Source organism: Crinia signifera, chromosome 3, assembly GCF_055691185.1.
Source record: "Crinia signifera chromosome 3, ASM5569118v1, whole genome shotgun sequence".
NCBI lineage: Eukaryota > Metazoa > Chordata > Amphibia > Anura > Myobatrachidae > Crinia > Crinia signifera.
The window spans coordinates 251,709,853-251,722,280 of NC_139219.1; the positions used below are offsets into that span (position 1 = coordinate 251,709,853).

Consider the following 12,428-nt stretch of genomic DNA (forward strand, 5'->3'; position numbering starts at 1 on the left):
ATACATACACACAAACACACGCTGCAGATTGTATGCACTATATAAATAAATGAAATACAGTTTTTCTCACCGAGAAATGGCAATGTGAAACATACAATTCTGTTCATTATCAAAACTAGCAAAGTAAAAGAACCAATGATGATATAAAAAATAAATAAAAAAAAACACCCCTGGAACAAACTGGGGGGGGGGGGGGGGGGGGGGGGGGGGGGTTGGGGGCGGCAGTACATTATCACTCTCCAAGGATTAGTACATCTCCCCTTAAAAGAAGAAAATAAGCCCTTTGCATGACAAACATTTGTTAATATAATGTTCTGGATAATATAGAGGTCAGTTATAACAAAAATGTTCTATGAGTAACTGTCAGACAACATATCGGAAAATGTCATCACATGACAATGGATAATACAAAATTAGCAGATGGCAAATTTAAGATAAACATTCTGATCCATCCTTATTCCTACACATTCTTAGCTTTTATAAATGGTAGATTTCAATATCTACATTTTAGCCATGTATTTATAAGAACACACAAAAAAAATAATTTGTGAATACAACTATATCTAATCCTACATACGATACTACTGAATCAGTTTTGCCTACCAAATGGTAGAGGTACAAATTGAGCTCCATCATCACTTCTACCTATTAAACAAGTAGCTATCTGTGCTGCATGTGAATGTCATTCGGATGTGGATGACTCCGCTATGATGTCTTCAGTAGGTCACCTTTCTGTATGCTTGAGATACATATAAAATGCTATATTATTACAGTAAGCAGCAAGTGTAAAGCTAAGAATTCATGTAATGAAAATGAACAATGGCAGCACACCCAATAAAAGAGACGCCAGAAAAACTACCGAGTACATATGGACAAGAGCTTGACCTGTCAATTTGTCAGAAGGCCAGGCATCAAACAACCCCCCCCCCCCCCCCCCCACTATTACATATAATAAATCTTTAAATAGATCGTTTTTCTTCTAAGTAAGAGGAATGGACATATAAAAAGAGTAAAAAGGCAATTCATCTTAACTTCCCACACCCCTTAGGGTTACACTCATTCATATGTGAGTGCAACTTTATTAATGCATTAACACAAATAAAGCTGCAACAACAAAAACACACTTCATTTACTTTTGTTTAACGTTTCAACTAACTAAATTAAATATTTATTTCAGTGAAAAAGGCCTAATTTAAAGCTCAAAATGTGTTCAAAAGCAAAATGAATGGAGAAACCTTATTGTATCCCACATTACAAAAATATACTGGTAGGTTATTTGGCTGCTAACAAAAATTAACCCTAGAATGAATGTGTGTGCGCATGTACATGTGGTAGGGAATAGATTGTAAGCTCCACTGGGGCAGGGACTGATGTGAATGTTCAAATATTCTCTGTAAAGCGATGCAGAATATGTATGCGCTATATAAGAAACTGTTAATAAATAAATTGTATAAAAACAAAAGCTTCCTTCTTTATTGGGTAATAAAATTCTGCCTGCATTGTCCAAGACCACTACAATGTATCATCGTTTTAATTATATGGCGCCATTAAGATTCCACAGTGCCTGACAATACATTGACGAGAGAGAGAGAAAAGTGATTTACAGTACAAATGCAAAAATAGGACAAGTACATGCTAAATAAAAACAATTCAAGAACAGACAATACTTGAAAAATTGGATGCAAAATAAGTTTATTAAAATGTTCTTGATACTTTAGAATTGAATGGACAAAACAAACACACACACACACACAGAGGGGCAGCACGGATGGTGTAATGGTTAGCATTACTGCCTCAACGCTGAGGTCATGGGTTCGATCCTCACCATGGCCCTATCTGTGTGGAGTTTGTATAGTCTCCCCGTGCTTGCGTGGGTTTCCCTCCCACATTCCAAAAATATACAGGTAGGTTAATTGGCTCCCAACAAAAATTAACCCTAGAATGTCTGCGTGTGGTATAGTGTTCACTCTAGGAGTGACAGCGGGCAGTACGCCAGGGGGCGGACCGGGCACGCCGATGTCACAGCTGGGGGCGTGCCCGGGCCGCGACGTCGTGAAGGGGGCGTGCTTGGGCAGCTATTGTCAAAGGGGGCGGGCCCGGCCGAAGCCACTGTGCTGCCGGGGAAGCGCCAGGCATCGCCGTCTACGGCGACGCTGGGCTTTCCCGTGAGGCTGTTTTAGCGGGGTGATGTGAGGGGCAGGGCGCATTTTGCCCTTTAAAAAAAAAAAAAAAAAAATCGGGCAGGGCGCAGCGCCCCGCTAAAACAGCTTAGCGGGAACACTATGGTAGGGAATATAGATTGTAAGCTCCACTGGGGCAGGGACTGATGTGAATGTTCAAAAAAAATGCTGCGTAATCTGTGTGCGCTATATAAGAAACTGTTAATAAATAAATAAGTTGTGTCACAAAAGGGAAATGTTCTATATATAAAATTTGCCCTGTACACACTGTTCAATTTGGTCTATTTTTCGATTCAATTTTGATTATATAAGCAAAATCCAAACCGTATCTGGATCAAATAAGCTGCATTCGATCCCGATATGTAGCTCCGCAGCATCGAAATGAAATAGAAAAATAGACTGTGCATGTAAGACTATATATAGAACTATATAGTGCAATTCAAATGCGTTTTGCTTGCTGTTTGATTCAATCCTAATAGAATAACACGCAAAATAGCACCATGTGAACACCCCTCAACCTCAGTTTAGGCTACTTTCCAGGAAATTTTATATCAATACAAGTTGATCCTAGATAAAAGGTCTTCCTCGTTTAAATTATTACCAGCACCTTTCAATAACTTAAATGGCTTTATATTCCAAATAGTTGTCAACACTATTTCAATTGGACACTACAATGGATAAGATGATAAAGAGATATATATATATCTAACATTTTACACAAGTCTACACATAGTATGTAAAGTGTGCGTTCACGATGTAAATCCCGCTCGTATGTTAAAACTCCTACATAAAAAAAACAAAAAACACCACACACATACAGGGTAGAGGAATAGGCAAACTAAACACTAATACTAGATGTTCCAATGAAGGAAATGCTTCATTTTTTATAGTAAAATCTGACTTGAAAATCCAAATCTTACTCTTAATAGTTAAATGTAGTGCATGTCACCTCCCAGCTGGTGCAACAGAATTCCATCAGATACACAATAATTTTCGATTTGGCTTATAAAGTTATAAAAGGTTACCACCAGAACATCCCCCCAGGATTAGTTTAGTCCTAATATTTCAGCTGTAAACCGGTATCTGCTAAATATTTAAAATTTATGTACCTTCAATTAAAAAAAATTAAAAAAACCACACAATATAAAAAGAAATTAATAAAAAAAACGGTAGGGGGAATTAAGAATTGGATTTTTTAATGATCCATTTCACTGTTACTCAAATAATCACTCAAGTAAACTGTGGAGCTTGTATTTTTATTAAAGTGCTATTGGAGGCCTGTATTTATATTAAAATAGATGTTTAATTACCATCTATTCTACATAAAAGGAAGGGATTTTAAGCTAAAAAAGGTGTGATCCAGCAATAAATAAAAAAAAAAATACAAAAAGCTGATAACATGACAATAACACTTTTTCATAGAAAAGATGTGTTTCACTGTCCCACTCGGGCAAGCAGTACACCGAAAGACTGAACTAAAATTTAAGGAAAAGTAAAAAGGCCAAATATAATATTATCATCAGCAGCAATGACAGTGTAAAGGATTTTAACATTTCTGATTGCTGTTGTGCACACTGAGCAGGATATGGAAAGTAAAAGCACTTGGAGATATTTAGGTTGTCCACTCCACATATAATTTCAAGCAAACGATCTTTGTATTTGGCTAGTTGGTAATTATTTAACCCTCTGAGTGCCAACATCGGTGTGTGAGATGTTCAAAACATCAGCTAAAAATGCCAGTGTCACTCACATTTGTTATACAAGTTCAACTAAAAAATGTTGAATAAAAAAAATAAGATTTCCTATATATATATATATATGGTAAACATTACAGGTAATTATGCTGAAGAAAAATGTTTTCTTGACAATTTTTACACCTATTTTGACAAATTCACTTGGCACTCAAATGGGTAAGATGCTACTCCTAATTACAAATGCAGTTCTCATTTATAAAATATAGATTAGCAGTGTTGAGTAATCTACACTGTATATTATGTAGCCAATTATCAGTATATTGAACACAAAGTAGTTTTCTTTAATTTTACAGAGACAGTATTGCAAGACTTTTTTTTTTTTTTTTTAAACAGAAAAATCCTGTTACAAAAGCCAGCAGTTACCTTGGATGCATTTAGTGTTCCCACTGCGTATGGTGCTAGTTTCTAACGAAGGCCTGTTGTAATTAACTTTTTACAGGCCATAATAGAACTCTTATCAGTTAGCTACAATATACTTCTGATATCAGTACATTGCCTTTAAATATAAAATACATCACAGCAGTGTATGTGATAACACCATTGTTTAATTTTTACTTATATTTTGGATAGGGCCCTTTGACTGATTTTTTTAAGGTGGGAACATATAAAGTAATACATTTCAGCTTACTACTAATGAAAATGGAAAACTCAAAAATGTAAAAAAAAAAAAAAAAAAAAATGGCCAACATTCCTCACTCAAGAAAAAAAAAATTTAATATAAAATAATCAACATTTAATTTTAAAATACCTGGAAAAAAAATAAAAGGGGGTGGGGGCAATTGAAAGCTCCGATCACACAATTGGTCCATAATCAAACACCTACCACTAGCCATAGCATTAATGGCAAGATTAAATAATGGAGTTGTAAAGTTTTAAAATAGAAAAAAAAATAAAAATTCACCAAAAACCACGTTATACCATGGAAATATTTTACTGTTAACTCAACACTGCATATTAATTACCAACAAACGGAGGTCTTCTACATATTCAGGAGTAAGAAATTAAGGGAGCCTTTTTAAACACAATAGTATCAGATGAAACATTCTGTCAAGGAAAGAGTTAATATCAAAAGACTCAAAACTGTATTTTAGGCAATGTGTCTTTTTGGCAGAAATAATCTCACCCAGCATATGATAAACTGGGAACGCTATAGCAGCAGAACTTTTGAAAATAAAAAGAACCAGTAGCCCCACAATTAGCAGCTATCATTTTTCTATTGTGTCACTGCATACACATTTTAAAACTACAACAACTAGTACACGCAAATGCAAGTCTGCTAAAATGACACTTCGTAAAACAAATGTTTTGTAAAAATACACAACTGCAGGCATATGTCCAGTAAACCCAGCATACTTTAGCTACACAAGAGAAGATAATACAATAAAAAGGATTGTACTGAAGTCAGGCTATGTGGCTGAAGCAAGTAAACTTTCAGAGTTTGTGCAGAATTCTTGCCACACTAAAGCAGCACAATAATATTGGGGTCCTCGATTTTACCACCCAATATTTACGTGCTGCTAAAGCAGAACAGATAGCTGCATTGTCTCCCTCGGTCGTCACTTCACCAAAAACAAAAGAACTGGTCATCTTCCATAAAAAACGAAAGCAGCAAAAAATGATTAGTATCTTAAACATAGCATGCAAATCATGATGTGCTGCTACAGCTTTTTAAGGATTTCTCACGCACACACACCAAAAGTAATTTAAAACGTATCACATATAACAGTAAGTTGCCAAGAAAAATGAAATCGCTTTGAAACCAGCCTATCAAATATAGGATGATGATGATAATAATAATAATAATAATAATAATGTAATGATCTTACCTGCAAAATAAGAAACCTGTTGTGATCCAAATCAATGCCATGGCTTCTGAGCAATACACCAACATCCTTAAATGACTTTTTCTTACCACTAATGTGATACACAGACGAATTATCTTTATAAGCAGTTCTGGATACATAGAATTTGCTGTCAGGGATTACTTCAAAATCATCACCTTCCTGTGAAGTTAAGAGTAATATTCAGCCTTACTAGGGTTACAAAAGGTCATTGATTTAATACAAATAACAAAAAGTACAAGTTTTCAAATGTTATATTTAATAAACAAGTGTCCGGAAATGATAAAGTGATATTCTTTAAAATACATATATATATATATATATATGCGAAAAAAGGAATGGGAGGAGGCGCGCAAGTGAGTATAAAATATAACAATTTTTACTAGATCATAAAAGCTCACGTACACACAGGTTCAAATAAAACAGCATATTCGTCACCAGCGTCCAAAGAATTTCGGTACATCGGTACACATGTTTTATTTGAACCTATGTGTACGTGAGCTTTTATGATCTAGTAAAAATTGTTATATTTTATACTCACTTGCGCGCCTCCTCCCATTCCTTTTTTCGCATGTACCCTAATCTCTGAGGTTGGAGATAGCCTCTATCGTGGAGGAAAGGCTGCGCTACACGAAGCAATATCTATAAGATTGACCACTCGCTATAAATTAATGACCGAGCGCTCTTCAGATTATTGGATATATATATATATATATATATATATATATATATATATATATATATATATATATATATATATATATATATATATATATATATATATATATAAATAAATAAATAAATAAATAAATAACACAGTTTAATGGTTTGGATTATTTTTCTTCCTGACCTTGAATCTTAATACTTTTAAGTTACCAAAACAAAAAAGCTACAGCGAGATTTGTTTTGTAAAGAAAAACATATACAGCTAATATACTTGCTCTGGTTATAGAGACACTAGACAACAAAAGGGAGACAATCAGCATGCAAACAGGAAACAAACAAAACAAGAGATGGGAGGAGTGCACAAGGGCCTAGAGCACTACATAAATTTTATTTGAAAGTACACCAAACCAAGCATAGTAAAAAGTATGAGCAGGAGGGAATAAAATAAATAAATAAATAAAAAACAGTCTATATACCCAATCAGACAAAAATAGTCTCATCAGACTCAAAATGGATATTAAAAAACACAATTTCTACTTTTAATTCTGAAATGACACACACAGTAGGCAACAGCAAATGATTATTTAAAAAAAATTATAATAAATGTGCAATAAGAAAAGAAAAAACCCACCAGAAACTATTTTGCACTACGATGTGGAATGACAATAGGCCAAACCCAGTCTCACCTTGTCAATGATCTTCTGAAAATGAACTTCCACAGTGCAGCTCTGAACGTCTTTGTGCTCATCAGAATTATGGATCAGCACAGACAGTTTTTTGGATCTTATTTTTTGAGCTCGATATCCAAACACAAAGAGCATTGAATCAATTACATTGGATTTTCCACTTCCATTGGGCCCAATAATACATGAAAAGCGCTAAACAAACGATAAAGAAAGATCACAGTGTAATAAGAGTAATATCTTGATTACATTATACAGGAAGGCACTAGGTACGTAATACATTAACCATCTGCTAAAAAATGAGGAGTGTCCAGCACAGCATATTAGAACACAACTGCACACACATTTAATATCACAAAAAAAAAAATAGCTAAAGCATCTACACATGTACTGCTATTACACAGAAGTTGTATTTTGTGTAGGATGGGTAATGGCAGAGGGAGAGACAAACTGACAGAGATATCACCTTATGGAAAGGCCCCAAGATGCGTTCACCAGCATACGATTTGAAGTTCTGGTTCACAATATGGGTTATCATGAGACGAGGAGCTCCAGCTTCATTGGTCATTGCTGGAGGTGGGGGAGGAGGGATGCTACTTAAAATTTCCTCTAAACTTCGATTGTCAGCCACCTCATTAGAAGTCTCTGTAAGGAACAACATAATAAATGCAGCAATTGTGCAAACTGCACAGAGCAAGGAGACGCTAAAGAATAGCCGGAATGACAGGTTGTGCCCATCCTAGTGACAAGCTACTCTGGGACCCAGAAAAACGCCCTTCCTCCCCCTCGAAGCCCCCACCCCACCTATTGGGATCTTACACCCTTTCTCTATGGGATGCGTTCGGCTCGACTGCCACTACGGGACCAATGCGTGGCCAGGCGGCTGCATCACTAAGGCACACAGGAGAGGGGAGAGGAGTACGCACTCAGCCAGCACAAGAGAATGGAGACGAGTACGCACTCGGCCAGCGGAGGCACCGCTACGTACATGACAGACAAGGGGTTAACCGCCTGTCACCTTCCCACTCCAGAACCCCGTAACTGGCAGCATCGCGGAGGGCATAGGGGGGTGGGGGTTGATCAACAGCATGCCCTCCCCGCCTCCACCCCCCCCCTCCCCAGCAGTCATACCTTGTGCCGCTGGCTCCCCATCCGCTGGGGCTTCCACGGGAGCAGGCAGGGCCGAGTCGCTCTCATTCAGGGGCTGCTCCGCGGGCGCCCGGGCCACAGCTGTGGAGGTTTTTGTCTTTTTGGGTGGCATGGTGATCTGAGGAAGCGAGAGACAAGTCACATAACACGCACTCCCGCACCGGGGTGTCACCTCCCCCCGCAATGACAGCAAGTTATATGGAGGGGTAACTGCGTCCTGGTACTGAGCAGCCCTGCACCGATCACATCGTACTGCACAGGGAACAGTCTCAGCCAATACAGTACAGCACCGATCACACGGTACAGTAGGGGATGCTGGCTGGATAACGGTCCCTGACACACAGCACTTCTCCCATCAAGAACGATATACCAGCTGTGGATTTTTTTTTTTTGCTGCCACAGCTGGTGACCGGTCCCGATCAACACAGTACAGCACCGATCACACAGTACAGTAAGAGATTCTGGATGGTTGTCCCTGACATGCACAGTAAACCACAAAACCGAATACAAAGTACGAAATACTGGCTGGTGAACTCTCTGCTATACATGGTACAGCACCGATCACACAGTACAGCAGGGGATGCTGAATGTAAAACGGTCTGTCATACATAGTACAGCACCGATCACATAGTACAGTAGGGGATGCGAAACAGTCCCTTTTATACACAGTACCGATCACACAGCACAGTAGGGGATGCTGAATGTGAAACTGTGCCTGTCATACGCAGTACAGCATCCCTACCATATACACAGTACAGCACCGATCACAGAGTACAGTACGAGATGCTAGGATTTTTACTTAGTCCCCTGGAGAAATGTCTGCCATGCATAGGTACAGTTGGGGATGTTGGTTGTGGAATTGTCCCTGCCATACACAGTACAGCACCAATCACAGTAGGACATGGTGGCTGAAGGACTGTACTTGTCACACACAGTACAGCACCGATCACACAATACATTAAAAGTTGTCAGCTGCTCAGGATGATCCGGGAAATCCGTAGGTGAGGTGCCTCGGGCTGTATGTAGTCCCGGGCAATGAAAAGTGCCGGCAGACCGGGCTGGCGTGCTGTCACCCGTGTCCGGGGCATACTTTCCTACCGGACCCTCTCCATGCGGGAGAAAATGCTCTGCTCCTGGACTTCCCCGGTAATGTAGGATTGCCAGCACCTGTGGTGAGACACCTTTCTTATACATTACCTAGCTCCCCACAGGTGCTGGCAATCATACATTACCAGGGAAGCACAGGAGCAGAGCATTTTCTCCCGCATGGAGAGGGTCAGGTAGGAAAGTGTGCTCCGGAGTGAGGGATGACCTCCATACAGGGGGAGCCGGGGTGACAGCTGCTTGCCCTCCGCCCAGCACAGCCTGTCACACCGCCGGCCCGTCTCCGCCAATCCCGCTAAAACCAATAAGGTGAATCACCTGCACAGCGCTCCCGCGCCTCGTCCCGGCACCGACAGTCTAGGGGATTTTTTTGGTGATTTTTCCCGGTGTCCCGGCTGTCTGGCGGCGCGTCCAGCACACAGGACGCGGGGTGCTCAGTCTGTGCCTGCCAGCGCCTCAGCTGCTCCACTCGAAAATGGCGCCCAAAATCCAAACTCGAACCGAAGTTCGTTACAAACGCGCACTGCCTTCTGGGAGGCTTCTCAGATTTGAAAAAAAAAAATGGGGCAGGCAGGGTGCCATCTTCCCGACAGCAGGGGAACAGCACAGTCAGCGCCGCCGCCACTCCGGGGGGGAGGTCAGACTCCGCCCTGAGTGTGTGCCACACACCGGCCGCGATAATAACGGGTTTAATAACGACAAAGACATATACAAAAAAGTGACGGTTATTGGACTACTAGGCGGTTTGAAGAGGCGGGGCTAGGTTGCGGGGCAACGGAAAGGGGCGTGTGTGTGGTGGGTGTGTCTGCAGTTTTAGTTTAGAGTGGGTCGGCCATGGCTTTTCTTCCCTCATATGTACCGTAGGTCGCTTTTGATTTGTTCATAGGCGATCACGTGACGGTCGCGGATGCTTCGGCGGCTGCCATGCTGCAACCTGGCAGGGCGCTGAGCCCGCGGCATTAGATTTACAAACAACCATCTGACGGAGATGTTGACAACACAGATTCACGTGACCTCTATGTAACCGTCAGGCAGAATACGTGTGTTCACATACGCTGCATAGTACCACATGTCGTGGTTTGTGCTTCTATAGTAGGTGCGAGAGATGGGTTCCGTGTGCCAGGAGCCGGTATTATTGTGAGAGGGGCTGTACTAACATTGCAACTCTCGCGTTAAGATACCATAGCAACGGAATGCCGTGAGCAGCGCTGCTGAGGAAGCTATAGGGAGCGGAGGCCTGAGGTTGCCATAGGTAGCGGAGGCCTGAGAGAGAGAGAGAAAGCGCTGCAGGTAAGGATCTGCGAATGGTCTGGGTTGTGTCTGTATACTTCCATCAGGGGTTACATCTAGTGCATACATCACGAGACTTTCTTTAGACTTTCTTTTTTATCACTGGCCCTGGAGATTATTATAGCTGATCGCAGCTCTTCTCCAATAAGAAGCTGCATCAGGGAATGCTACCATAGTATCATCTGTATGCAATGCTAAGTACACTGTGGGCACACAACCATATACTGTACTTTGTATACAAGTGATGTGTCTGTGAATGATATCATTCGCATGAATATTCAGCAGGATGTGATACAGTCCGAGTCTGTCATAGCGGACTAAATTGGATTATTCTTTAAAGCTGCAATCCATTACAAGACATTTGGGCAGATGTATTAAGCCTTAACAAGATATAAATTCAAGGGTTATAAGGAGAGATAAATGTCCAGCCAATCACCTGCTAACTGCCATGTTACAGGCTGTGTCTGAAAAAAGTCAGTAATGAGCTGATTGGCTGGACGTTTATCTCTCCTTATCACCCTTGCATTTATCTCTTGTTAAGGCTTAATACATCTGCCCCATTGGACCTTATTCTGGTCCGTTCGCAGCAGGGCTGCGGTCGCACGGGGACCGATGTTTTTGTTCTGCGCATACACATTTCTGCACATGTGCATACACAGGGAGCGTGCACCCACTTCCAACAAACAAACTGCCGGGTGCATGCACCCAGGACAGGGGGCGGGAGGGGCGTGGGGTGGTGGGCCCAATTTGCATGTGGGAATGCCTAGCTTTTTATGGCTAATTAGGCCATGAAGTGGGTGTGGGGGGCAGACAGCTGACATCACCGGATGTCAGCTGCCCGTCCATTTTCTTCCCAGTGTGCACGCATATATAAGTTACTTTTACTGCATCTGGGTATAGCTGGACACACGGGTGCCGATTGACTCTTCGACGGTCGGAATACCAACTTACATGGGTTATTTTTCCTCGTGGGGGTTCACAACCCCTTAAGAGGGAGAATAGAATAGGTGGTGAGTGCAGCAAGCCCGCAAGGGCCTTGAATGCGCTCGCCCCCCTGTCAGGCGGGATAGCGATGTTGGAGAAACGACCGTCGGTAACTTATACCATTACCGGTCACACATTTGAAGATCTATCTGCAGATGGCTCAGGCAGAAGTTTCTAAATGTACACTGCATTTACATGAACCTGCCCAATTATCCATCACTGCAGGCTTATTCCACAGGATTGCCCATACACATAGCACGATGCGCCAGCATATAATAATAATAGTTATTTAAATGGCACTTTTCTCTTAATAGAACTCAAAGTGCTTTACATTTGCCTTTACAAAAAAAAATATAAAACAAGCTTAACTGTGGATATTAGTGAAATGCTAGAGTAACAAGGAAAGTCTTGAATCTATTTTTAAAGGATTCTTCAGTGGGGGCCTCTCATACTGTGTGGGGAAGGTAGTTCCACAGAGTCGGTGCTACAAAGCTGAAAGCACTACCCCCAGATGGATCCCGGGAGATTCTAGGTACGGGTTTAGTATCCCTTATCCAAATTATTCCAAAACTCATTGTTTCCAAAATGTACTTTTTGTATGGTTTTTTTCCGCTAATAACCTACTAGGGACATCTGTAACTGTAACTACTGGGGACATGATATGTAACTGGCACTACTGGGGACATGATATGTATCTGGCACTACTGGGGACATGATATGTATCTGGCACTACTGGGGACATGATATGTATCTGGCACTACTGGGGACATGATATGT

The 12,428-nt window shown here is 41.0% G+C and overlaps 2 protein-coding genes across 3 annotated transcripts in view; one reads left to right on the forward strand and one right to left on the reverse strand.

The window, feature by feature from the left end:
• SMC4 (structural maintenance of chromosomes 4) overlaps positions 1-10,061 on the reverse strand; it is a 51,566-nt gene extending 41,505 nt beyond the window's left edge. Inside the window, exons 1-5 of the mRNA XM_083177848.1 lie at positions 9,696-10,061; positions 8,256-8,391; positions 7,591-7,769; positions 7,128-7,319; positions 5,761-5,937 (exon numbers count right to left, since the gene is read on the reverse strand). Coding sequence (XP_083033974.1) covers positions 5,761-5,937; positions 7,128-7,319; positions 7,591-7,769; positions 8,256-8,385 — 678 coding nt within the window. The 5' untranslated portion in view covers positions 8,386-8,391; positions 9,696-10,061. The remainder of the gene's footprint in view (positions 1-5,760; positions 5,938-7,127; positions 7,320-7,590; positions 7,770-8,255; positions 8,392-9,695) is intronic.
• Positions 10,062-10,306: 245 nt separating this feature from the next.
• Positions 10,307-12,428, forward strand: part of IFT80 (intraflagellar transport 80) — a 104,819-nt gene continuing 102,697 nt past the window's right edge. The window contains exon 1 of one of the 2 annotated variants that reach the window (XM_083177850.1): positions 10,307-10,667. The gene's annotated coding sequence lies outside the window, so the exon portion shown is untranslated. The remainder of the gene's footprint in view (positions 10,668-12,428) is intronic. The other variant, XM_083177849.1, reaches the window with a different exon arrangement.